This window comes from Saimiri boliviensis, chromosome 2 (assembly GCF_048565385.1).
Source record: "Saimiri boliviensis isolate mSaiBol1 chromosome 2, mSaiBol1.pri, whole genome shotgun sequence".
NCBI classification, from domain to species: Eukaryota; Metazoa; Chordata; class Mammalia; order Primates; family Cebidae; genus Saimiri; species Saimiri boliviensis.
The window spans coordinates 130,747,607-130,775,409 of NC_133450.1; the positions used below are offsets into that span (position 1 = coordinate 130,747,607).

Genomic DNA, 27,803 nt, shown 5'->3' on the forward strand with positions numbered 1-27,803 from the left:
TGAGAAAGGATTAATTTTTCCCCATTGAAAAACATATGTTACTTGATTCATTTAAAAAATTAGATAAATGTAATAATGAAAAACTCTAGGCAGCTCTTTATTTTTGGAAGATTATGAGAAGTGACAAAATGGACTTAATGTCACCTGCCCAGTGACACCAAAGGGCTCTGGAACAGAAGGATCACTTGAGGCCAAAAGTTCAAGGCCAGCCTGGGCAACATGTGAGACCCCATCTCTACAAAAAATTTTAAAAACTGCTGGGCATGGTGGCACACATCTCTAGTCCAGATATTTTGGCGGCTGAGGTGAGAGGACTGCTTGAACCCAGGCGTTCCAGGCTGCAGTGAACCACAATTGCACCACTGCACTCTAGCCTGTGCAACAGAGTGAGACCCTGTCTCTTTAAAATAAATAAATAAGAAGGGAAATTTATTCTAAAGGGTAATTTATAGATAACTGGATGCCTTTTCTGCTTATATCACCATATCCCTGAAATTGTATTTTCTTCTCCCTGATCCTGGTGGAGTCTCACTCTGTCGCCTGAGGTGGAGTACAATGGCGCAATCTCAGCTCACTGCAACCTCTACCTCCCGAGTTCAAGCAATTCTCTTGCCTCAGCCTCCCGAGTAGCTGAGACTACAGGCACATACCACCACATTCAGCTAACTTTTTGTATTTTTAGTTGAAATGGGGTTTCACTATGTTGGCCAGTCTGGTCTTGAACTCCTGACCTTGTGATCTGCCCAACTCGGCCTCCCAAAGTGCTGGAATTACAGGCGTGAGCCACTGCACCGGTGAAACTGTATTTTCAAATACTTCCTTTGAAAGTCTGAGATTCCAGTAGTTGTGACACCACTGCAAAGCACAGCAAACAATGACCTCACAAGGCTCGTCTCCAGTCTCATTCCCATCCTGTTCCTTATCTCCCACTGCTGACAAAGAATTCTTGCAGGCCAGGACCACAGGGATTTTTCTAAAACACAGCTTGCTTAAAATCCCACAAGATTAATCTGAGCTCTTAGCATGGTGAAGACCTGGCCTCTCCTGGGCTGGTCCTCTTGCTCTCCTCCATCTCAGTATGCCCTCCCCCTTGCCTGTCCCTATACTTCATGCTGCACAGTCCTGTTCATACCTCTCTGCCCCCATAGAGTTTCATGTCTATTTCTCTGTATCTTTGTAGAAGCCTCAGATTCTTTCCTTTGGGAAGTATTTCCCAACATCAACCTTGATAAAGTTAATTAAAACATATCCCTTTATTGTGGTGCCTTATTCCACTTTTCATGCCTAGCATTATTGTTTACACATCTATCTCCAAAAATACTCTTTCTTTCTCTATGAAATCTGAGAGGAGACTTCAAGTGGCCTCCATTAACCATCTTGCTTTTCTGTCTTTGGTCTGTCTACAACTAAAATAACTTGGATAGAATTGCTTTAAAAGGAACAAAGAGAGAAACTGTAAGCCTGGGTGGTAGTCACCTGAGTGTCTCTTCTTTTTTTTTGGGGGGGTAGGGGGGGTGGGGATGGAGTCTCACTCTGTCACCCAGGCTGCAGTGCAGTGGTGCAATCTCAGCTCACTGCAACCTTTGCCCCTCAGGTTCAAGTGATTCTCCTGCCTCAGCCTGCTGAGTAGCTAGGATTACAGGTGTGCACCACCACGCCCGACTAATTTTTGTATTTTTAGTAGAGACGGGGTTTCACCATGTTGGCCAGGCTGGTCTTGAGCTCCTGACCTCAGTCATTCACCCACCTAGGCATCCCAAAGTGCTGGGATCACAGGCATGAGCCACCATGCCTGACTCTGAGTGTCTTGTTAAAATCTGTACAGGTTTTATACATGTACATACATTTCTGTGTATATATTTCACAATAAAGAATAAAAAAAATATTTCCTGGACACTGCATTGAAAAAGAAAAAAAAAAGAATAAAAAAATTAGACCAAATATCTAGTATCTTATCTTGTAATTCAATCATCACAAGATTTAAAAAAGACTATAAATACTTTTGGGAATTTAGAGAAAATTTTTAAATTTCTCTTTGTTTTACTTCCCACACTACACTGATTTCATTTTCTTTTCTTTTCTTTTTTTCTTTTTTTTTTTTTTTGAGATAGAGTCTGGCTCTGTTGCCCAGGCTGTAGTACACTAGTGCGATCTCGGCTCACTGCAACCTCTGCCTCCCAGGTTCAAGCGATTCTCCTGCTTCAGCCTCCCAAGTAGCTGGGATTATGGTTGTGTGTTACCATGCCAGGCTAATTTTTGTATTTTTTTAGTAGAGACAGGGCTTTACCATGTTGGCCAGGCTACTCTCAAACTCCTGGCCTCAAGTGATCTGCCCTCCTCAGCCTCCCAAAGTGCTGGAATTACAGGTGTGAGCAACTGTGCCCAGCTTACACTGCTGTTTTATTTTGTTTTGTTTCATTTATTTATTTATCTGAGACAGTCCAGGCTGGACTGTAGTGGTGTGATCTCAGCTCACTGCAACCTCCACCTCCTGCGTTCCAGCAATTCTCTTGCCTCCTGAGTAGCTAGGATTATAGGTACCTGCCACCATGCCCAGCTAATTTTTGTATTTTTAGTAGAGAGGCAGTTTCGCCATGTTGGTCAGGCTGATCTCAAACTCCTGACCTTGTGATCCACCCACCTCAGCCTCTCAAAGTGCTGGGATTACAGGTGTGAGCCACCGCACCCAGCCATCACTGATGTATTTTTAAAAACTTTTTGTAGGCTGGGCGCGGTGGCTCAAGCCTGTAATCCCAGCACTTTGGGAGGCCGAGGCCGGTGGATCACGAGGTTGAGAGATCGAGACCATCCTGGTCAACATGGTGAAACCCCGTCTCTACTAAAAATACAAAAAATTAGCTGGGCATGGTGGCACGTGCCTGTAATCCCAGCTACTCAGGAGGCTGAGGCAGGAGAATTGCCTGAACCCAGGAGGCGGAGGTTGTGGTGAGCCGAGATAGCGCCACTGCACTCCAGCCTGGGTAACAAGAGTGAAACTCCGTCTCAAAAAAAAAAAAAAAAAAAAAATTTTTTTTGTAGAGACAGTGTCTCACTATGTTGCCCAGGCTGGTCTCAAACTCCTAGTCTCAAGTGATTCTCTTGCCTTGGCCTCTCAAAGTGCTGGGATGATAGGCATGAGCCCCAACACCCAGCCTATAACTAGTATTTTAAAGTATAAGTGGTTTCTCAAGTAAAATGTCATTTCAAAAATGACAAACATCCCCAATGCAAAACTCTGGCAAAATAATTAGAATAAAACCTACTATGCTCACATAATATTCATCAATATGAAATCATTCCTCTTTATTCCTGTCTCTTCAAGGTTATAAATTTTCAGGTTTGAAGAGTAGATTTTACTTGTCCACTTAGCAAACAAATAATAGGTGATAATGATACCAAGATACCTCATAAACCTGGATGCTTATTTTTATCACATAAATTATATATTCAGTATTCCCAGTCACAAAGGTGGCAAAAATATAAAATGTTCAATAAAATCAAGCCTCTTTAACATCTCATTATATTCTGAACCAGAATATTTCATATTCCAACAATTACTAAGTTTCACAAATTAATAAGAGCCAATTAGATACCTAAAATGCATGCTAGCTCCCTACCCCCCGCAATAATACCACAACATGCTATTTTAGTCTATGAATGTGAATAACTTTTTTGTTTTTAAATAGAAAGGAGGTCTACTCTGTTGTCCAGACTGGTCTCGAACTCCTGACGTCAAGTGATCCACCCGCCTTGGCCTCTCAAAGTGCTGGGATTACAGGCGTGAGCCACCACACCTGACTTGACATGAATGAATTTTAATCAGAAGACTTAGTAACTTAAGAGCCGGGTGGTGGCTTATGCCTGTAATACCAGAACTCTGGGAGGCTGAGGCAGGAGGATCACTTGAGCTCAGGAGTTTGAGACTAGCCTGGCCAATGTGGTGAAACCCCGTTTCTACTAAAAATACAAAAATTAGCCAGGGGTGGTGGTGCATGCCTGTAGTCCCAGCTACTCAGGAGGCTGAGGCAGGAGAATTGCTTGAACCCAGGAGGCAGAGGCTGCAGTGAGCTGAGATCATACCACTGCACTCTAGCCTGGGCAACAGAGCAAGACCTTGTCTAAAAAAAAAATTCATCCATATTAATTCAATTCAGTACAATACACATTTATACCCAAGGCAAGACTACTAAGGGCATAGGATAATTAGGGCTAGAAAGAGACTGGCAGGAAAATGGGCTATCAAAGTGCACAGATAACAACAAAAGAAAACACGGCTGGGTGCGGTGGCTCAAGCCTGTAATCCCAGCACTTTGGGAGGCCGAGGCGGGTGGATCACAAGGTCAAGAGATCGAGACCATCCTGGTCAACATGGTGAAACCCCGTCTCTACTAAAAATACAAAAAATTAGCTGGGCATGGTGGTGCGTGCCTGTAATCCCAGCTACTCAGGAGGCTGAGGCAGGAGAATTGCCTGAACCCAGGAGGCGGAGGTTGCGGTGAGCCGAGATCGCGCCATTGCACTCCAGCCTGGGTAACAAGAGCGAAACTCCGTCTCAAAAAAAAAAAAAAAAAAAAACACATCCCATGCAACATGAGAACTATGAGCAGAACATGCTGGAGTGCTCTGTTTCCAACAGCATGGCCTACAGGACACCCTGTACCACACTTCTGTTAACAACATCTAAAAGGCAAGATAAAACACAAAACATGTTTTTAAAAGCATCACTGAGCTGGCACAACAGTAAGGAAGCTACAGAAACCCAAAAAAAAAAAAAAAAAAAGAGAAAGCAGAGAACTTAGGCAATAATAAAAGAACACCACATCTGAGCCGGGCGCGGTGGCTCAAGCCTGTAATCCCAGCACTTTGGGAGGCCGAGGCGGGTGGATCCCGAGGTCGAGAGATCGAGACCATCCTGGTCAACATGGTGAAACCCCGTCTCTACTAAAAATACAAAAAATAGCTGGGCATGGTGGCACGTGCCTGTAATCCCAGCTGCTTAGGAGGCTGAGGCAGGAGAATTGCCTGAGCCCAGGAGGCGGAGGTTGCGGTGAGCCGAGATCGCGCCATTGCACTCAAGCCTGGGTAACAAGAGCGAAACTCTGTCTCAAAAAAAAAAAAAAAAAAAAAAAAAAAAGAACACCACATCTGGTTTTTGCGCACCTGCATACTTGCTCCCTGGCAGCTGTTGAAGTCTGGCATTAGGAGATAAAGACTTAGGTTCGTTCCAGTGTGGAGGGTCCAACAGGAGACGCCCACAAATGTCCAGGATCCAAAGACCTACAACCTCAATGTGAGAGGAGGTACGAAATGCACCCCTTACCCAGGAGAGGGCAGTCGGGAAACCTGCCTTTCCCCCCATCACTGAGTGGAAGGAGAAACAACCCCCTAACAATCTGTAACCACTACAGAGCTATCATGCAAGCTTCATGATCCACAAAGGATAGTAGAAACTGAGCCTAGTTTGTGCGCAGTTACTGTCAAAGCAAATGTAAACCTTTCAGAAAAATCCTGCCTTCACCCAGGACTTAAAAAATGCCCAGAATAAATTCCAAGGAAATGGGCAGCTTATTGTCAAAAATCAAAACATACAACAATCAAGGAGCCATGACTCAACAGTCAGCAGAATAACATTCAGATGGAGAAATTATTAGCTGCCGAATATAAAGTATGTTTAGTGCAGGCGTCCCCAAACTTTTTACACAGGGGGCCAGTTCACTGTCCCTCAGGCCATTGGAGGGCCACCACATACTGTGCTCCTCTCACTGACCACCAATGAAAGAGGTGACCCTTCCTGAAGTGCGGCGGGGGGGCCGGATAAATGGCTTCAGGGGGCCACATGCGGCCCATGGGCCGTAGTCTGGGGATGCCTGGTTTAGTGTGTCTAACATATAAGCAAAGAGCAACCAAGACTTAAGAACTAAAACTTCTAGAACTGAAAATTTTAATAAATTTTACAACAGCTTTACTGAGGTATAATTGACATATAATAAACTGCACATATCTAAAATATATAATTTGATGTTTTAACAAATGTAAAAAATATGAAATCATCAAAAGCAAGAAAATAAATCCATCATCTCCCAAAGTTTCCTTATGCCCTTTTGTAATCCCTTCCTCTTATCTCCTTGCCCCCCACTCCGAGCTCTCATGTCCACAGGCAAACATTGACCTTCTCTGTTGCTAAAAAATAGTTTGTGTTTTCCAGAATTGTATATGAATGAAGTCATATATGCATATGACTTCATTCATATACATATACATACACATACATATACAGTCATATACATATACATATAACTGCTATGGGCATCCATATACAACTCTGCACAGATATTTGGTTTCATTTCTCTAAGGTAAATATTTAACGGTAGAGTTGTTGGGCCATACAGTAGATTTATGTTTAAGATTCAAAGAAACTACCAAATTATTTTCCAGATTATGCTACTTTACATTCCCATGAGCAGTGGATAAGAGTTCCAATTTATCAACCGGGTGCAGTGGCTCATCCCTATAATCCCAGCACTTTAGGAGGCTGAGATAGGCTGATCACAAGGTCAAGAGATTGAGACCATTCTGGCCAACGTGGTGAAACCCTATCTCTCTAAAATACAAAAAATTAGCCAGGTATGGTGGCAGGCGCTTGTAGTCCTAGCTACTTGGCAGGCTGAGGTGGGGAAATCGCTTGAACCCAGGAGGCGGAAGTTGTAGTGAGCTGAGATTGTGCCATTGCACTCCAGCCTGGTGACACAGTGAGACTCTGTCTCAATAAACAAACAAACAAAAAAAGTTCCAATTTCTCCCTTCCTCACCAACACTTGTTATGATCAGTCTTTTTTAACATTACACATTCTAATAGGTGTGTAACGCTTCATGGTGGTTTTCATTTGCATTTTCCTAAAGACTAACGATGGTGAACACCTTTCCATGTGCTTCCCTGACATTCATATATTTTATTTGGGGAAGTGCCTGTTCAATTTTTTTGCCTATTTCTCTTTATTTTATTTTTGAGACAGAGTCTCACTCTGTTGTCTAGGCTAGAGTGCAGTGGTGCAATCTCAACTCATTACAACCTCCACCTCACAAGTTCAAGCGATTCTCCTGCCTCAGCCTCCTGAGTAGCTGGGATTACAGGCATGCACCACCATGCCTGGCTAAGTTTTGTATTTTTAGTAGGGACAGGGTTTCGCCATGTTGGCCAGGCTGGTCTCAAACTCCCAACCTCAAGTGATCCACCTGCCTCAGCCTCCTAAAGTGCTGCGATTACAGGCATGAGCCACTAAGCTCGGCCTATTTTTTTTTAATTGAGTTGTTTGTTTTTTATTATCAAGCTTTGGACGTTCTTTATATATTCTGCATCTGAATCCTTCATCAGGTACATAATTTGCTAGTATTTTTCCTAGACTATGTCGTATCTTTCAAAATAATAATATTAAAAGGTACCTTATATGTTCTAAATAGACAAACAGACACAGATGAAGACGGAATTCACTAACTGAAAGACGTATCTTAGGACAATATCTGGAATACAGTACAAAGAGACCAAAAAAGAGAGTATATAAAAAAGAAATTAAGAGACAAGGAGATCTCATTTATTCATGACCTAAGAGTAGAATAAAAAAATAAGAGAGAGAGACAAGGAGAATAAAATGAAAGATGAAGGTCGAATAAGAGTCCCAAAAGAAGAAAACAGAAAGAATGCAGAAGATAAAATACCTGGAGAGATAATAGTAGAGAATGTTCCAGAATTGTTGACAGATGCCAATCCTCAGAATCAGTAAATTCAACAAAGCCCAATAGGGAAATTAAAAGAAATCTGGCCAGGCACAGTAGTTCATGCCTGTAATCCCACCACTTTGGGAGGCCGAGGCAGGTGGATCACCTGAGGTCAAGAGTTCCAGACTAGCCTGACCAACACTGTGAAACACCATCTCTACTAAAAATACAAAAATTAGCCAGGCATCGTGGAAGGTGCCTATAATCCTAGCTCCTTGGGAGGCTCAGACAGGAGAATCGTCTGAACCCGGGAGGTGGAGGTTGCAGTAAGCCAAGATCCTACCAGTGCACTCCAGCCTGGTTGACAGAGCAAGACCCCATCTCCAAAAAAAAAAAAAAAAAAAAAAAAAAGAATCCACAGCTTGTTCTACTCACAATGGAGGATTAATCCTAATTTCATTAAATCCCAAAACTCCACTAATGGACAGTAAAGAGATTTTTGACATCAAATAATATAAAACCACAAAACGTAGTTTTAACAGAACTAACAGGAGTGAACAAAATACAAATGTTTGGAAGCTGGCAGAAGAACAGATGAGAAATAACTGACCTAGCACATCTCAGACAAACATCAACGGAGAAGGGGTAAAAGCGGATAAACACTCTAGTTACAGCACAGAATCTTCTAAGTTTCAGGAACTGGCAACACCATGTATCTCTGGAAAGGGGAATAAAAGGTAGGGACTGAAAGTAAGGCAGACTGAGTTAATGATATCTAAGAGGCAGTTAAATCCCTAGATCTCCTCCCCAACTCCATGCTCCTGGGTGGCTGCCTTTCTCCTACCATGGCAGAAGTCTAACAGTTTTTCTCTAGACGGTTGAAATGTTACCTGGCCTGGGAGATGATAGGCACAGCTGAGTCCTGCATCATATGGAAAACAGGGTGCCTGGGTGACCATACTAGTAATGAATGCTTCTGGAAATAAACCTCACATTTATGGTCAGTTGATTTGACAAAGGTGCCAGGCAATTCAGTGGGAGAAAGAATAGTCTTTTCACCAAATGGTGCTGAAATAACTGGACATTTAATGAATCTGAATCCTTTATCTCACACTATATACAAAAATTAACTCAAAATTGATCATAGAACTAAATGTAATAGCTAAAACTATAAAGCTGCTAGAAGAAAACATAGGAGGTAGGATCAACTGGCATTGGCAACTTACTGGATATAAATAAAGCAAAAACTGACTCAGATTTTAAACCTGCTTAGCTGAGAAGACAGGAAAAAGTGCTTCCAGGATACCTAAGTGGAATGTGCCTTTCCTCTTTGCTGATTTGGCTGATTCTTTCATTGTAGCACATCACAGCCATGAGAGGAACCCTATACTCGGTCCTGAGTCGTCCTAGCAGACACAACCTGGAAATGTCTTGGAGGCTTCAACACAGGCATATACAATGAGAAAAAATCAATTTGTCTTTACAGCATAATGACAAACCAGCACATAAATTAACCTGAGTTGCTGGCCTGCAATTTTCAGAGAGCAGAACTTTCCTGGCTTCTTAGTTCAGCAGCTGCTGATGGGCATGAATCACACCAATTCAGCATCCTGCCCTTCTCTTCCAACCCACACCCCCTCCTTTCCTCACAGCTCTCCTTAATCTGTCCTTAGATGTCTCAGCCCACAAGTTAGAAGGCTTAGCATGCCATTGTTCTATAACCAAGGCACACACAGAAACATTTTGGGGAAAGATGTTTCTCATATCTTAAAACGCATGTAAAAGTGCTCCATAGACAATAAAGTGCTTTACAAGGTAATCTATTATTAAGCTTAAAAGGTAGATGTGTAAGCCATAAAATATAGTAACAGCTTTGATGTGATGTTTCCAATACAAAGTTATTCCTCTAGAGGAGCTCTCATACCTTCCTCTAATTACAAGTCACATAAAGGATACAAACACATTTTTAACTTTGGTTTCAGGTTTCAATTTTGTTGATCTTGAAATATACACATTATCTCCAAGTTAACAAGAAACAGCTTCATCAAGGGAGAGATTTCATGACATCAAAACTGGTCTACCCAATTTATCATACCTTTAGAATGCTTTCCTTTTGAGTCCTTCCATATATTATATTATATATAACACATCTCACTTCAACACATGGCCTACTCAATGCATCTCTTTAATCTTCCCTGAAGTTCAAGTAATGGTTAATCTTTTTTTGTGGGGAGACAGAGTCTCACCCTGTTGCCCAGGCTGGAGTGCAGTGGCACAATCTTGGCTCACTGCAACCTCCACCTCCTGGGTTCAAGTGATTCTCCTGCCTCAGCCTCCTAAGTAGCTGAGGTTACAGGTGCCTGCCAGCATGCTAATTTTTGTATCCTTAGTAGAGAGAGGGTTTTACCACATTGGCCAGGTTGGTCTGTAAGTCCTGACCTCAGGTGACCTGCCTGCCTTGGCCTCCCAAAGTGCTAGGATTATAGGCATAAGCCACTGCCCCCGTCCCATGGCAAATCTTAGAACTCAAAAAGATCTTCAACATTCTGTTGGCCGAATAAGCTATAAATGCTTGCTAAAGTCTATGCCGGTAACCTGGATGTGCCCAAGCTTGGCATGGATACACAGTCACCTGGGGAGTTTTCTAGGCCCCACTCCAAATTTACTGAATGAAAATGTCTACGAGTGGAGTGTACCTCTATTTATTTCTTAAGACATCTGGAAGCAGATTTGCCTGGAAGAACTCTGTAGAGGCTCTTGATTTGCAGTGGACAACCACTCCAATGACAGAAGGCAGGAATGTCAGGAGGATTTGTGAAACGATTTTTATAAATTAGAGTATAAGGAAGGAGAATCTATAATCTTGACAACAGAAATATTTCTCCCTGAGTGGCAGATGAATTATGATATTGAAACCAAAGAGAAGAAAATATAACCTAGTATGCTACATGGCTCTGCAGCGGATAATACCTGCAAAATCTAAAATAATAAAACTACTAAATGTTTTTCAACTTTACAACCAATCTACAGACAATGCACAAAAGGCTTATAGTTAGATAACAATATACAAATATTGTCACCCTTTACAACATAAAAGTCTGGTACAGCTGCAAGAGCTGAAAGGAAGGTAGGGAGGGAAGATGGCAGGAGGCCTAATATTCTCATTTTACAAAGAGCAAGGCCCAGTGATCTGTTTAAAGTTGATAGTACAAATAAACAAAGATTTAAATGTATCACGTAGAGCCACAAACATAGCCAATAAAACAACTAGCAAGTCAATAATAAGTTGGGAAGTAGAGAGGTGAAGTAACTTGCTCAAATTCAGCTCATTAGAAAGTTTTGAGGCCAGTGGGCTGAGCAGGGGCCAATCACACTCTAGACTCCATGCACTTGATCAGTGTATCAGCGTGCCCAGCCCTGTGTGAGGAAGTAACTTGCCTAAGCTTAGATGCTTAGTTCGTGTTACAGCCAGAAAAAGAAACTCAATCTCTAGTCTTAAAATTACTTGTTAAAGATATCGTTAAAATTTTCAGGAAAAAAAAAAAAAACATTAAAAATGTCCCTATTGGTTCATTCTTTGAACACATACCAATTGCTTTTTTCCTTTTTTTTTTTTTTTCTTTTTTTGAGATGAGTGCCGTGGTGCAATCTCGGCTCACTGCAACCTCCACCTCCCAGGTTCATGCAATTCTCCTATCTCAGCCTCCCGAGTAACTGAGACTATAGGCACACACCACCATGCCTGGTTAATTTTTGTATTTTCAGTAGAGATTGGGTTTCACCATGTTGGTCAGGCTGGTCTCAAGCTCCTGACCTCAGGTGATGCACCCAACTCAGCCTCCCAAAGGTGTGAGCCACCTGGCCCAGCCAACACTAACATTTCTTACAAAGAGCTCCTCCACAGCTCCCCTCACCTATGATCAGCATTCTATCTATTCTCTAAGTCTATCCCACAATGATGGAGGAAGATACTGCAGCCCACCATCCACTGTGTCTGCCAAAACCTGAGAGAGGATCCAGAACCAACACTGAAGACACAAAGCAAGTCAGTCTGCTCCACTCTTAGTCTAAGTCTAAGCCCATGGTCTGTCTGCCACCACAGAGATGCTGTGGTTATGTGCAGAGAGAGGCACCCACTGCCTGCTCCAAGAGAGGACATGGCAACATCACATGAAGGGCAGGTGGAGGGCTGCTCCAAAGGAGAAGTGATCTGGTTCATGGACCTTCATGTGAATAGGTAACACCACTCAGTGACTGCTGTTTTATACTTCATATAATATTTTGAAATATTCAATAGAAATGACAGTATCTATCCCCAAAATAATTACTTAAAAATAAGTTATAACCCAAACTCATTAGAACCAGTAAAAAACATTTTCTTTTTTTTTTAAAGAACAGGGTCTTCCTCTGTTGACAAGGCTGAAGTGCAGTGGTACAATCATGGCTCACTGCAGCCTTCAACTCCAGGGCTCAAGTGATCATCCTGCCTCAGCATCCTGAATAGGTGGGACTACAGGCACATGCCACCACATCTAATTTGTTTGTTTTTTTTTTTTTTGTTTTTGGAGACAAGAGTTTTGTTCATTGCCCAGGCTGGAGGAGTGCAATGGTGTACTGCAACTTCCATCTCCCAGGTTCAAGCGATTCTCCTACCTCAGCCTCCCAAGTAGCTGGGATTACAGGCAACTGCCACCATACCCAGCTAATATTTATATTTTAGTAGAGATGAGAGTTCATCATGTTGGCCAGACTGGTCTTGAACTCCTGACCTTAGGTGATCTGCCTGCTTCGGCCTCCCAAAGTGCCAGGATTACAGGCGTGAGCCACCATACCTGGCCACATCTGACTAATTTTTTTTGAGACAGAGTTTTGCTCTTGTTGCAGGCTGGAGTGCAGTGGCACGATCTTGGCTCACTGCAAGCTCTGCCTCCCAGATTCAAGTGATTCTCCTGCCTCAGTCTCTGCAGTAGCTGGGCCTACAGGCACACGCCACCACGCCCGGCTAATTCTTGTATGTTTTGTCGAGATGTGGTTTCACCATATTGGCCAGGCTGGTCTTGAACTCCTGACCTCGTGATCAGCCTGCTTCAGCCTCCCAGAGTGTTGAAATTACAGGCATCAGCCACAGCATCTGGCCTCATCTGACTAATTTTTTAAAACCTTTTATAGAGAGAGAGCACCAGTCTCACCATCTTGTTCAGGCTGATCTTGAATTCGTGGGCTCAAGTGATCCTCCCATCTTGACCTCCCAAAGTGCTTAGATTGCAGGTGTAACCCCCTTCATCTAGCCATCAATTTTTAAATTCAATTTCATTCATTATCACTTACCCCATTTTCAGTGCGTTTTTCTCCAGGTACATTTATTACATTTCTCTGAGTACGTTGCTCTTGGGTCTGACGACCACCTAAAGAAATAAAAGAACCAAATTCACCAAAAGGCATATTAGAAAAATGTAATATTCTCCCATTTCTTCATTTATTCAAATATTTATTGAACACAAATGTAAAACACCAGGCTGAGAAAATCAAGACTTAGTACAGCTGAAAAAAAAACGGTCTTACCATTAATCTTTTTTATAAAAAGTTGTTTAGGCTGGGCACGGTGGCTCACACCTGTAATACCACCACTTTGAGAGGCTGAGGCAGGTAGAGCACGAGGTCAGGAGTTTGCAGACTAGCCTGGCCAACATGGTGAAACCCCGTCTCTACTAAAAATTAGCTGGGCATGGTAGCAGGCACCTGTAACCCCAGCTACTCAGGAGTCTGAGGCAGGATAAGCACTTGAACTCAGGAGGCAGAGAGGTTACAGTGAGCTGAGATCATGCCACTGCACTCTAGCCTGGGCGACAGATTGAGACTTCGTCTCAAAAAAAAAAAACAAAAAACAAAAAACAAAAAACAAACAACAAAAAAGCATTTTTTTCTTTTACTCCATTCATATTACACTTAAAAACTGAAGAAAAATCCTATTACAGAAGTACTGATTCACCTTAAACTATGAATTCTCCAAGATGATGATATTGCTGCCCACAAGGGACACAAAGTGATTCTTATGTGGTAAAAAAAAAAAAAAATTACTTTTTATGTATAAAGCCAAATGTATAGTATATAAATGATACATAGGCTGTCTGATGGAGGAGGGATGGGGGATGAGTAAAAACATAACTTCCAAAAAGGCTCCTTAAGGGGAACAATAGTAAAAAAAGAGATTATAACATCTATAGCACCTATCAGTTTACAGGGTAAATTAATCTCTTAGTTATTCTTAGTATTTTAAAGGAATAAGGTATTCAGATTAATTTAACATTCTTCAATTGCTACCTCTTCCAAATACCAAACTATCAAGAAATTAAAATATTCTGAACACACAACATTACCATTATACCAAATGCCACTTAATCTTTGATGGTAAAAAAGAAACCTGATGATCTTGCATTTCAGTCAGAAAATAAGAACAGACACTTAATGAGCACTTCCCACACACCAAGCTCCCTCTAACCACTTCACAAGTACATACTTGACCCTCACCACACCTCTATGAGGCCCTGTACACCCTGCAGACAAGGAAGTTGAGGCACAAGGAAGTGAAGTCACCTGCCATGGTACCATCCTAAGTAAACAGCAGGTCCAAGACTGAAGCCAGGTGGCCTCGATCCTAAACTCCATCACATCACCTTCCACTTTGTGCTATGGTTGTAAGCTGGTTGTACGATCTTCACTGAGTTACTTGACCATTCTAAGCTTCTATTTCCCAAGTGTAGGATGGGGTTGAAAGGTCCTCTACATTCTCCTCCAGCTTCCCACTCTTTTAGTTGAGGAATGTCTTTTACTTCTTATTTCTTATAGTTCTACACACAATAAACTCAACCGTAATCCCTTTTAAACAATACCAGTTTGTGACAACTGCCTTGCCCTCAGCAGAAAATTTGAGTCTTGGGCTCTAAACTCTGGCTCCTTAGAATATAAATAAGCTGGGGCAAGGCATAACGGCTCATGCCTGTAATACTGGCACTTTCAGAGGCCGAGGTGGGCAAATCACTTGAGCTCAGGAGTTCAAGACCAGCCTGGGTGATGTGGCAAAGCCCTGTCTCTACCAAAAAACAAAACAAAACAAAAAAAAACCAACAACAAAATTAGCTAGGCGTGATACACGCCTGCAGTCCCAGCTACGAGGCTGAGGTGGGAGGATTGCTTGAGCCCGGGAGCTGGAGGCTATAGTAAGCTGTGATTGTGCCACTGCCCTCCAGCCCAGGCGAAAGAGAGACCCTGTCTCAAAACAAACAAACAAAAAACAAAACCAAAAATTAGTAAGCTGAAGGGAGAAGTTTAGTGAGCAAAAACAAAACATGAAACAGCACCCACTGTGCTGGGGTGGTGTATTGAGCTGGGTGTAATGGTGTATTCTACAAGACAGCCTTATAACAGTATTTATAGCTACAGAAAGATGATTTTAAAATAGACAGTAGCTCATCCAAGGGCAAATTTTCCTTTACTATAAAATACAAATAAAGGGAGATAACTTGCAATACAGAAATATTATTTTTACAAAGGACTGTCCTTTTATTTGATTTCATTTTTTAAAATATCAGCTCTATGCCACCCTTTTAGGCAGAGGTAAAGGGGCAGAGAGTAAAGCGTTACAGGTGGGAAAGATGGGATTCAGAGTCAGGGCATGAAAGGGAGAGTGAATATGCAGCTCCCGGCCTCATGAAATCCTCTCGCCTCAGTCTCCCAAAGTGCTGGGATTGCAGGAGTGAGCCATAGTACCCTGCCCATTTCCAAACTTGATAAAATAAGAAAAAAATAACCCCTCTCCCCAGAACATTAAGGATTATGTACACATTAATAAGTAAAAGGAAAGACTTTTTATTTAAGTATAGCTAGGTGAGGGAGGGTATAGGTACATGAAGAGTTCAGGTAGAGAGTTAAAATAAATCCTTAGCACTAAAGCAGCACTTTAACTGTCTGTCAGTCTAATCCTCCACTTCAGGGGGATGTTCTCAGAGAGGAAGGACCCTTGTCTAAAGTAAAAGTAGATGAAGAGTTGAGCCCAGAGCCTTGGTGTCCTGGCTCCAGATGTAATGGTGTATTCTAAAAGACAGCCTTATAACAATATTTATAGCTACAGAAAGATGATTTTAAAATAGACAGCAGCTCATCCAAGGGCAAATTTTCCTTTACTATAAAATACAAATAAAGGGAGATAACTTGCAATACAGAAATATTATTTTTACTAAGGACTGTCCTTTTATTTGATTTCATTTTTTTAAATATCAGAAGTAATCCATAATCACTGTTAAATAACAAAGATCTTTTAACTGTACAGTGCATATGTGTTCAGAAAAAAAACTTCCTTTTTTTTTAAAATTTTAATTCAAAAATACATAGTATATTCCCATGGTTCAAAAATCAAAAGGAACAAAAAGGTATATAATTAACAACCCTTCCTCTCCTCTGTTCTACAGCCACTTTTTCCTTCCCCCCAGGCCAGCAACGTCCCCAGTTTCTTAGGTATCTTTCAAAACTGCTTTATACATATACACACACAAGCACACACATATGCACATGGCTCTTTGGTCATCTTTCCACAAAAGGCAGCTCAGTGGGCACACTCTTTCACACCATGCTTAATTCATTTAACATGTTCAGGAGAGGGTCTGGGTAAGGGCACAGGGGTTCTTCATGATTTATGGCTGCAGAGCATTCTGCTGTGTGGACGGACCCTAATTTATTTAGCTCAACTCTCCTGGTGCGCATTTAGGTTGTTTCTACCAGCAATCCTCAGTGAATAACCCTGTGCATATATCATTTTGTGTGTGTCAGGGCACAGCTTTAGGATAAATTCTCAAAAACAAAACTGCTGGGTTAAAGGTTTTATATTTTGTAAGTTTAACAGCTACTGCCAAATTTCCTTCTCTAGAAGATGCCAACTGCCTCCCACAGCAATGCAGAAGACTGCCTGTTTCTCAGCATCTTTGTCAACACTGTGCTATTAACTGTTCTAATCTTTGCCAACGTGACAGGTAAAATATACTGTTTCAAGACAGTTTTCTCTGCATGTCTTTTACTAGAAATAAGCTGAGTATCTTTCCATATATCCTAGGGCCATGTATATTTTCTTTTCTGTGAACTGTGTGTGCATGTTTTTCCTATTATTCTACTAAGTTTTTTCTTACCAAATTTTAGGAACTCTTTACATGTAGAAGGAATTAGCCCTCTGCAATGTGAGCTATAAATGCTATTTACCAGTTTATAATTTATCTTTTGACTTTTTTTAGATGGTTATTGTCATGCAGTTATTTCTGGTGTTGTTTCATTTTTGTTGCCCAGTCTGGAATGCAGTGGCGTGATCTTGGCTCACTTCAACCTCTGCCTCCCAGGTTCAAGTGATTCTTCTGCCTCAGCCTCCTGAGTAGCTGGGATTATAGGTGAGCAGCACTATATCGGCTAATTTTTAATAGAGATGGGGTTTCACCATGTTGGCCAGGCTGGTTACCAATTCCGGCTCGGCAGATACTGGGATTATAGGCATGAGTTACCACGCCCAGACTATTTTTATTTTTTGAGACAGGGTCTCTCTCTGCTCCGTTCTGCCCTGGCTGGCTGGAGTACAGTGGCATGATCATGGCTCACTACAGCCTCCACCTCCTGGGCTCAACTGTCCTCCCACCTCAGCCTCCCAAGTAGCTGGGACTACAGGCATACATGACCACAACCAGCTAATATTTGTATTTTCTGTAGAGATAGGGTTTTGCCATTGCTTCCCAGGATGGTATTGAACTACTGGGCTCAAGTAATATACTTGCCTCAGCCTTTCAAAGTGTGAAATTACAGTCCTGAGCCACTGTGCCCAGTCATTGTTTTAAATAATTCATTTATCAGTCTTGTCTTTTATGGTTTAGTGTCACACTTCCGAAGGCCTTGTTCACTTTAAAAAATAAGATCTCCCAGAGCTTTTTTCTAATCCTTTCATGGTTTTATATGTTTTTAAAATCTAGATGTTTGACCTATCTGGTATTTACCAAAAGCAATCCCTTTAAACACCAAGTCCCTTTATATGTCTGGGTACAGTGTTTACTATTTTTTTTTTTTTTTTTTTTTTTTTTTGAGACAGTCTTACTCTTTCCCCAGGCTGAAGGGCAGTGGCACCATCTCAGCTCATTGCAACCTCCGTCTCCCAGATTCAAGCGATTCCCCTGCCTCAGCCTCCTGAGTAAGGTAGGACTACAGGCGCACACCACCATGCCCGGCTAACCTTTTGTATTTTAGTAGAGATGGGGTTTCACCATGGCTAGGATAGTCTCAATCTTGTGACCTCATGATCCGCCTGTCTCAGCCCCCCAAACCGCTGGGATTACAGGCATGAGCCACTGTGCCTGGCCTAAATACACTGTTTAATTAACTTAAGAGTACTGAGAAAGAAGGAAGGGTTGGTGCCTAACAAGTGTGATGTGATTGGCTGGGCACAGTGGCTCACACCTATAATCCTAGCACTTTGGGAGGCCGAGGCAGGCAGATCACTTGAGGGCAGGAGTTCAAGACCAGCCTGACCAACATGGTGAAACCTCATCTCTATTAAAAACACAAAAATTGGCCGGGCGCGGTGGCTCAAGCCTGTAATCCCAGCACTTTGGGAGGCCGAGGCGGGTGGATCACGAGGTCAAGAGATCGAGACCATCCTGGTCAACATGGTGAAACCCCGTCTCTACTAAAAATACAAAAAATTAGTTGGGCATGGTGGCGCGTGCCTGTAATCCCAGCTACTCGGAAGGCTGAGGCAGGAGAATTGCCTGAACCCAGGAGGCGGAGGTTGTGGTGAGCCGAGATCGCGCCATTGCACTCCAGCCTGGGTAACAAGAGCAAAACTCCGTCTCAAAAAAAAAAAAAAGAAAAAAAAAATACAAAAATTAGATGGGCACAGTGGCAGGCACCTGTAATTCCAGCTACTTGAGAGGCTGAGGCAGGAGAATCCCTTGAACCCAGAAGGTAGAAGGTGCAGTGAGCCAAGACTGCACCACTGCACTCCAGCCTGGGTGACAGAGTGAAACTCCATCTCAAAAAAAAAGAGTGACATAATGGTAAACAACACTAACAGAAGCCAAAGAAACATGAGATACCAACTTTCCCTCCAGCCACTTGCAAGTGTGGGGGTGGGGGCAGGAGTGTGAATAATGTAATATTTATTCCTATTTTTCTTAAATTAACTTTTCCAGCAAAAATTAACAAATGAGGAAGAAAGCACTTATCTACCTTGTTCACTGCTCTCAGCTGGGGAATCCTCGTGTCGAAGGAAAAATTTCACTTCTTCCCTCCGTGGCCCCCATTTCTGAAGATGTTCATACATCATATGATCAAAGGGTATGGGACGTTCTAGGAAAAAGACCACATCTTTTTTACTCCAGAATTAAAATGGCTCCAACCAAAAGTAAAGTTTTTTAAAAATTTAAATGAATGTATATACGCACACATATATGTCTACATGTTAGAATTCAAAGATATTACAAGCATTGCATTTCAACATTAATGAGTAAAAGCAAGACTATGAGTGGGAAATAATTTAGGCAACAGATAAACACAAAAAGTACCCATGAAGGCAATCTTGCAACATTAAATAGGGAACACTGAAACATGCCCTTTAAAGAACTCATTTATCACAAAACATTGTGTCTCTCATTCATTTTTCTGATTGTTTGTTCTAGAGACGGAGTTTCGCTCTTGTTGCCCAGGCTATAATGCAATGGCACAATTTTGGCTCACTGCAACCTCTGCCTCCCGGGTTCAAGCGATTCTCCTGCCTCAGCCTCCCAAGCAGCTGGGATTATATAGGCAGGCACCACCACGCCCAGCTAATTTTTTGTATTTAGTAAAGACAGAGTTCTACCATGTCAGGCTGGTCTCCAACTCCTGACCTCAGGTTATCCACCAGCCTCAACCTCAACCTCCCAAAGTGCTAGGATTATAGGTGTGTGCCACCTTGCTGGGCCTTTTTTTTTTTTTTTTTTTTTTTAAGACCAAGTTTCATTCTTATCACTCAGGCTGGAATGCAGTGGTGCTGTCTTTGCTCACTGCAACCTTTGCCTCCCGGGTTCAAGTGATTGCCCCAGCCTCCTGAATAGCTGGGATTACAGGTGTGCACCACCATGCCCAGCTAACTTTTTTATTTTTAGTAGAGACAGGGTTTCACCATGTTTGTCAGGCTGGTCTCAAACTCCTGACTTCAGGATCCCCGTGCCTCGGCCTTCCAAAGTGCTGGGATTACAGGCATGAGCCACCTTGCCGAGCCCTTACTCATAATAATTTATCCTCTAAACTTTATTTTTTCTGTTTTACATGTGTATATTATCATTTAAAAATAATTGTTTTATTTTGGAATAATTTTAGATTTACAGAAAAGTTACCAACAAAGTACAAAGAGTTCCTGTATAACCTTCATCCAATTTCCCCTAATGCAAACATCTTAAACAGCTGTGGCATACTGTATATACCTCATCCTTGAACACAAGTCTGAACTGAATAGGTCCACTCACATATGAATTTTCTTCCACCTCTGCCACCTGAGACAGCAAGACTGACCTTCTTCCTCCTCCTTCAGCCTACTCAACATAAAGATGAGCAGTGGCTCACGCCTATAATCCCAACACTTTGGGAAGCCTAGGTGGGCGGATCACTTGAGGCCAGGAGTTTGAGACCAGCCTGGCCAACATGGCAAAACCCCATTTCTACTAACTATACAAAAAATTAGCTGGGCATGGTGGTGTGCACCTGTAATCCCAACTACTTGGGAGGCTGAGGCAGGAGCATCACTTGAACCCAGGAGGCAGAGGTTGTAGTGAGCCAAGATTGCACCACTGTACTCTAGTCTGGGCGACAGAGCCCAACTCTGACTCACAAAAAACTCAAAACAAAACAAAAAACCATGAAGGATGAAGACCTTTTTAATGAGCCAATTCCACTTAATAAATTGTAAATATATTTTCATTTCCTTGTGATTTTTTTTTTTTTTTTTTTTTTTTGAGATGGAGTTTTGCTCTTGTTACACAGGCTGGAGTGCAATGGCGCGATCTCGGCTCACCGCAACCTCCGCCTCCTGGGTTCAGGCAATTCTCCTGCCTCAGCCTCCTGAGTAGCTGGGATTACAGGCACATGCCACCATGCCCAGCTAATTTTTTTTTGTATTTTTAGTAGAGACGGGGTTTCACCATGTTGACCAGGATGGTCTCGATCTCTTGACCTCGTGATCCACCCGCCTCGGCCTCCCAAAGTGCTGGGATTACAGGCTTGAGCCACCGCGCCCGGCCCTCCTTGTGATTTTCTTAATAACATTTTTTCTCTAGCTTATTTTATTGTAATAATACAGTATATAATACATAAAACATATAAAATGTGTTAATTGGCTATTTATGTTATCAGTAAAGCTTCTGGTCAACAAATGGCTACTAGTAGTTAAGTTTTGGAAGAATCAAAAGTTATACTCATTTTTCAACTGTGCAAGGGGTCAGTGCCCCCAATCTCCATGTTGTTCAAGGTTTAACTGTACTTTAATAAACCTTGTTAATAGTGTTGCGCGTATCTTCCCTAATCTTATTTTGACTGTTAGATCTATTAATGTCTAATAGATACACGCCTACAACTCTCCCATTTTGATTTTAGATTTGCCAAATTTATCCTCATAACTTTATAAATTTTGACTTTGTATTTTTCAGTTTACATTGTTAAATGTACATTGACTTGGCCGGGCGCGGTGGCTCAAGCCTGTAATCCCAGCACTTTGGGAGGCCGAGGCGGGTGGATCACGAGGTCAAGAGATCGAGACCATCCTGGTCAACATGGTGAAACCCTATCTCTACTAAAAATACAAAAAATTAGCTGGGCATGGTGGCATGTGCCTGTAATCCCAGCTACTCAGGAGGCTGAGGCAGGAGAATTGCCTGAACCCAGGAGGCAGAGGTTGCAGTGAGCCTAGATCGCACCATTGCACTCCAGCCTGGGTAACAAGAGTGAAACTCCGTCTCAAAAAAAAAAAAAGTACATTGACTTATGAATGTTTAAGCTTCTCAATATATCACTGCTTTTATTATGTCCATCTTTATCCTAATAGTTTAACCTTAAATTTTATTTTGCCAGGGCTGGGCGTGGTGGTTCACACCTCTAATCCCAGCACTTTGGGAGGCCGAGACGGGTGGATCACGAGGTCAAGAGATCGAGACCATCCTGGTCAACATGGTGAAACCCCGTCTCTACTAAAAATACAAAAAAATTAGCTGGGCATGGTGGCACATGCCTGTAATCCCAGCTACTCAGGAGGCTAAGGCAGGAGAATTGCCTGAACCCAGGAGGTGGAGGTTGTGGTGAGCCGAGATCACACCATTGCACTCCAGCCTGGGTAACAAGAGCGAAACTCCATCTCAAAAAAAAAAAAAAAAATTTTATTTTGCCTGATATTAATGTTGCCAGAAGGGCATTCTTTTCACCTTTCCCTTCGTGTCAACATTTCTGATGGTATTATGCTTGTATGTCTCTTCTACACAGCTCAGAACTGGATTTTTTTACCCAATCTGTACCTCTGTCTTTTTTTTTTTTTTTTTTGGGGGGGGGGCTGGAAGTTGATTTTTAATGATAAAGTACAATGGAGGGAGGGCATCGGGGCTAAGCCAAGCTGTCTGGGGTGTGGTGTGGCGGGGTGCTGGCTACACAAACTGCTGCTGCTGCTGCTGCTGCTTGGTGGCCGCCTTGCTGGCGAGGTCCTTGGCTTTCTCTGTAGCTGCCAGTGCTGTCTCCTTTGCCTTCTCCTTGGCTTCCTTGGCTGTCTCAAGAAGTGTTTTGGAAGGGGCCTCACCTTGCAGCTTTGCCAAGATATATTCAAAACCCTTCATAGTCTTGGTCACGTTGCTTTTGAACCGGGCAAGACCAAATTCCTGGACAGCTCTGGAGACACCAAATAAGCTGGAGGAGACCCAGGCTTCACGGCGGATTTCGGTCCAGCCACTGTTGTCAGAGTTCACACAGTAAACACATCGTTCCTCCACCACCATCAGCCGGGCGTGGTTGATGTTCCAGGTGAAGGTGGTCATGGTCTGATTCTGTGGGTCCACAATAGAGTCCTCCAGGATGTACACCTAGTGAGCAACACTGGCAGGAAACAGTCGCTCGGCCCAGCGGGGCATCCTGTTGGTCTTGGTCAGGAGTCGCCGGGACAGCAATTTCTGGTCAGGGGTCACCTCCCGGTGTACTATGTCTTCCGTCAAGACATGTTTGCTATAGGGATTCGGGTACCGCTGCCAGAAGGCGGCGAACACTTGGTCCCAGGAACTCCGGAGCACGCTCTGGCCCAGGAAATACTTCACCATCGTCCCGGCCGGAGCGGGCTCAGCACCCACGCAGCATCAGGGGTGCGGAGCCTGGGAGGCACGCGGGGGCCGGGCCGGGGCTCGGCGCACACCCGCCGCCAGGCTCGTAGCTCAGTCACCACCGCACCGCGCCCAAGCAGCTGCCGCCGCCGCCGCCGCCGCCGCCGCCATGAGTTGCCCGGCTGGGAGTGTACCTCTGTCTTAATAAGTAAATTTAACCTATTACGGTTAAGGTAGTTATGGAATTTTTTTTTTTTTTTTTTTTTTTTTGAGACAGAGTCGCTCTGTCACCCAGCTGGAGTGCAGTGGCTCAATCTTGTCTCACTGCAACCTCTGTCTCCCGGGTTCAAACGATTCTTCTGCCTCAGCCTCCCAAGCAGCTGGGACTACAGGCGCTCAACACCATGCCCAGCTAATTTTTGTATTTTTAGTAGAGAAAGAGTTTCACTATGTAGGCCAGGCTAGTCTCAAACTCCTGACCTCCTGATCCACCCACCTCAGTCTCCCAAAGTGCTGGGATTACAGGCGTGAGCCACTGCACCTGGCCTAACATTCATTCTTACCAGAAGCAACCCCAGCATCAAGTGGTAAAGCCTAGTCTTGGGTTAATTCAGGTGGAACGCACCTTTAGTCCTGCAGTTCCACAGGAAACCAACTCTCAGCCTTGTGGCCTATGTCTAGTGGAGGCCAGCAGGACCACAGGTTCGGTCCTGCTCACTATCTTGCACTTTTGCTCCACAGCAGGTCCACCGGGAGGCTAATCTTCATTGTCACGTATTCATTTTTTTAATGTGAGAATGTTTTTTTAGTTTTTATATATTTTCTGTATAGTTTTTTTTTTTTTTTTTTTTTTTAGATGGAGTCTCATTCTGTCACCAGGCTGGAGTATAGTGGCACAATCTCAGCTCACTGCAACCTCCGGCTCCCTGGTTCAAGGGATTCTCCTGCCTTAGCCTCCCAACTGGCTGGGACTGCAGGCATGCACCACTACACCCAGCTAATTTTTTTTTTTTTTTTTTTTTTTTTTTTTTTTTTTTTTTTTTTTTTTTGTAGAGAAAGTGTTTTACTATGTTGGCCAAGATGATTTCGATCTTGTGACCTCGTGGTCCACCTGTCTTGGCCTCCCAAAGTGCTGGGATTACAGGCATGAGCCACCGTACCTGGCCTTCTCTATAGTTTTTTATTAATTTGGAGCAGAAGGGGTACTTCGAAGCACAAACCTAATGCCCCAACTTGGTCGGTCTTAATTCTTAAGGCTGGTTTGAATCTTGTACATTCATTGTCCTTAACTTTTTAGTTTATTTTGGTTATTTAGGCAAGAAAGATTCTCATGACTCCCCTCAATTCACACACAGACTTGAACCTTCAAATGGTTACCAAGCTACTTTATTCCATTAATCTTTTTTTTTAAGACAGAGTCTTGCTCTGTTGCCCAAGTTGGAGTACAATGGCATAATCTCAGCTGACTGCAACCTTCACCTCCCTGGCTCAAACGATCCTCCCACCTCAGCCTCCTGAGTAGCTGGGACTGCAGGCACACACCACCACACTCGGTTAATTTTTTTAATTTTTTTTGTAGAGACAGAGTTCACCACGTTGGCCAGGCTGGTCTTAAATTCCTGATCTCAAGAGATCCACCCATCTGGGTTGCCCAAAGTGCTGGGATTACAGGCATGAACCACCACACCCAGTCTTAACAAATCTTTTACATAATCAAGATGTTTGTATCATGCTGGATGTGGTGGCTCATGCCTGTAATCCCAGCACTTTGGGAGGCTGAGGCAAGTGGATCATCTGAGGTTAGGAGTTCAAGACCAACCTGGACAATGTGTCAAAACCCCATCTCTACTAAAAATACAAAAATTAGCCAGGCATGGTGGTGCATGTTTATAGTCCCACCTACTTAGGAGGCTGAGGCCAGAGTATCGCTTGAACTCAGGAGATGGAGGTTGCAAAGAGCTGAGATTGCGGTACTGCACTCCAGCCTGGGTGACAGAGACTCTTTAAAAAAAAAAAAAAAGTTTATATCAGCTCACGTGCTCTATCAAGAAGCACTGAAAAGCTGGCATATTAAAAAAAAAAAACCCTAGGGCTAGGTATGGTGGCTCACGTCTGAATGTTGGCACTTCAGGAGGCAGGAGGATCACTTGAGCCCAGGAGTTCAAGACCAGTCTGGGAAACACAGTAAGACTTAATTGCTACATTTTTTTTTTTTAATTAGCTGGGTGTGGCGGCAGACACCTGTAGTCCCAGCTACTCAAGAGGAGAGGCTGAGGCAGGAGGATTGTTGAACCCCAGAGATTGAGGCTGCAGTGAGCCATGACTGCACACTGCACTCCGGCCTGGGTGACAGAGCAAGAGCTTGTCTCAAAAAAAGAAAAATGAAAAAAAAAAAAAAGATTAAAAATGCTAGAATAATCTGGGGGATAGATTGGTTAACAGATTTCAGTCAATTCTGTTTTTAATCTCACCGTTTTCAAAATACTAACACCTGCAATTTCTTAAACTTCCCTAGCTTCTCTGGCATGAGTCAGACTTACTGTCATTAACCACCTGTCTACCTGTGCTGAACATTCCAAAATATTATAATGCTATCATATCCTGTTCCTTCACCTTGTAGCTAGCTCTAAGCTATTTTTTTTTTTTTTTTTTTTTTTTTTTGAGATGGAGTTTCGCTCTTGTTACCCAGGCTGGAGTGCAATGGCGCGATCTCGGCTCACCGCAACCTCCGCCTCCTGGGCTCAGGCAATTCTCCTGCCTCAGCCTCCTGAGTAGCTGGGATTACAGGCACGCACCACCACGCCCAGCTAGTTTTTTGTATTTTTAGTAGAGACGGGGTTTCACTATGTTGACCAGGATGGTCTCGATCTCTCGACCTCGTGATCCACCCGCCTCGGCCTCCCAAAGTGCTGCGATTACAGGCTTGAGCCACCGCGCCCGGCTAGCTCTAAGCTATTTTATCCCTTTATTGTAATTTTAGTGTAATTTCAGGAGAGAACAAAGATTAATATGGGTGCATGGATGGTTTATTTGTCCTACTTAACTGCAAGTCCATGATATTCTTAAGTCTATAAAATAGGGTTTCTCATTAGGCAGGCATAGTAATGCACATCTGTAATCGCAGCTACTCAGGAAGCTGAGGCAGGCGGATCCCTTTAGCCCAGGAGTTGGAGGCTGCAGTAAGCTATGAATGCCACTGCACTCAAGCCTAGATTGTCATCTAGATTGTCACCTAGATTGTCACCAAGACCCTGTCTCGAAAAACCAAAGCAAAAAAAATAAGGGCGGGGGGGAGGGGGATTTCTCCTCAGGGAGTCTACAGAACCCTAGAGTTCTATAAGACATGACTAAGTTATAATATCATGAAATATTATAATTGAAAAAAATTAGCATTTTTGAACGTCATACAAAATGTGGTGTTAGTGCCTAGAGTCATAGACAATGGCCAAGCAGCCCTGTTACCAATGTCAACAGTGGTCTCCTGTGCACAGGACCATGTTCCCTTGATAAAGTTCATTCTCAATTAGGATTTGGTAATTGGTGGAAAAGTTTCGCAGGAAGGAGAGGATGGCAGGCTGATGGCATTCGCTTCTCCCTCCAAAAACATCTCCCCCAACAACTCTTTATATGCTAATGACTGATTTATAGGAACAAACAAGCTCTAACTCTGAAACAAGAATACTGGAGGGAATTTTTTATTCTACTTAGAGAATATTTAGACCTCATGAGCTGACTCCCTGGCTCTACTATTGTGAACACTTAAAAATATACACTGCTAGGTTAAAAGTGAACTGTACTATGTAATTTTCCTATTTTTTATTTTTTGCAGTTCTTTTTTTTTATTTTGGAGACAGAGTCTCGCTCTATCATCCAGGCTGGAGTACCCTGGCACAATCTCGGCTCACTGCAACCTTTGCCTCCTGAGTTCACGTGTTTCTCCTGCCCCAGCCTCCCGAGCAGCTGGGATTATAGGCGCAAATCACTGTGTCTGGCTAGTTTTCGTATTTTTATTAGAGATGGAGTTTCACCATGTTGACCAGGCTGGTTTTGAACTCCTGACCTCAGGTGATCAGCCTGCCTCAACCTTCCAAAGTGCTGAAATTACAGATGTGAGCCACTGTGCCCAGCCACTTTATTCTTTTTTTTTTTTTTTTTTTTTTTTTGAGACGGAGTTTCGCTTTTGTTACCCAGGCTGGAGTGCAATGGCGCGATCTCGGCTCACCGCAACCTCCGCCTCCTGGGCTCAGGCAATTCTCCTGCCTCAGCCTCCTGAGTAGCTGGGATTACAGGCATGCGCCACCACGCCCAGCTAATGTTTTGTATTGTTAGTAGAGACGGGGTTTCACCATGTTGACCAGGATGGTCTTGATCTCTCGACCTCTGCACTCTCGGCCTCCCAAAGTGCTGGGATTACAGGCTTGAGCCACCGCCCCCGGCCACTTTATTCTTTTTTATGGCTGAATAATATTCCATTGTATGATATATTTTGTTTATCCATCAGTTGCTGGATATTTGGACTCTGTCTTAGTCTGTTCAGGCTGCCATAACAAAACACTTTAGACTGGGTAATTTAGAAACACCAGAAATCTGTTGTTCATGGTTATTATGCTGGGAAGTCGAAATTCAAGGTAGCAGCAGATGCAGTGCCTGGCTAGGGCTTTCTGTGTTATAGATGGTACCTTCTTGTATCTTGTTATTGTGTCCTCACATGGCCATAGGGGTGAACAAGCTCCCTAGGGCCTA

General features: G+C 43.1%; 1 protein-coding gene and 1 pseudogene across 9 annotated transcripts in view; both read right to left on the reverse strand.

Moving 5' to 3' along the window:
* The window catches only part of PPP1R13B (protein phosphatase 1 regulatory subunit 13B), a 123,518-nt gene that overhangs the window by 36,933 nt on the left and 58,782 nt on the right, over positions 1-27,803 (reverse strand). For 8 of the 9 annotated variants that reach the window (XM_074394367.1, XM_010343919.3, XM_039462886.2 and 5 more), the window contains 2 exons: positions 18,964-19,083; positions 13,042-13,118 (listed from right to left, as the gene is read on the reverse strand). In XM_074394367.1, coding sequence (XP_074250468.1) covers positions 13,042-13,118; positions 18,964-19,083 — 197 coding nt within the window. Of the gene's footprint in view, positions 1-13,041; positions 13,121-18,963; positions 19,084-27,803 lie in introns of those variants that run through there. The other variant, XM_074394371.1, reaches the window with a different exon arrangement.
* Positions 21,978-24,751, reverse strand: LOC120361347 (PRELI domain-containing protein 1, mitochondrial pseudogene; annotated as a pseudogene).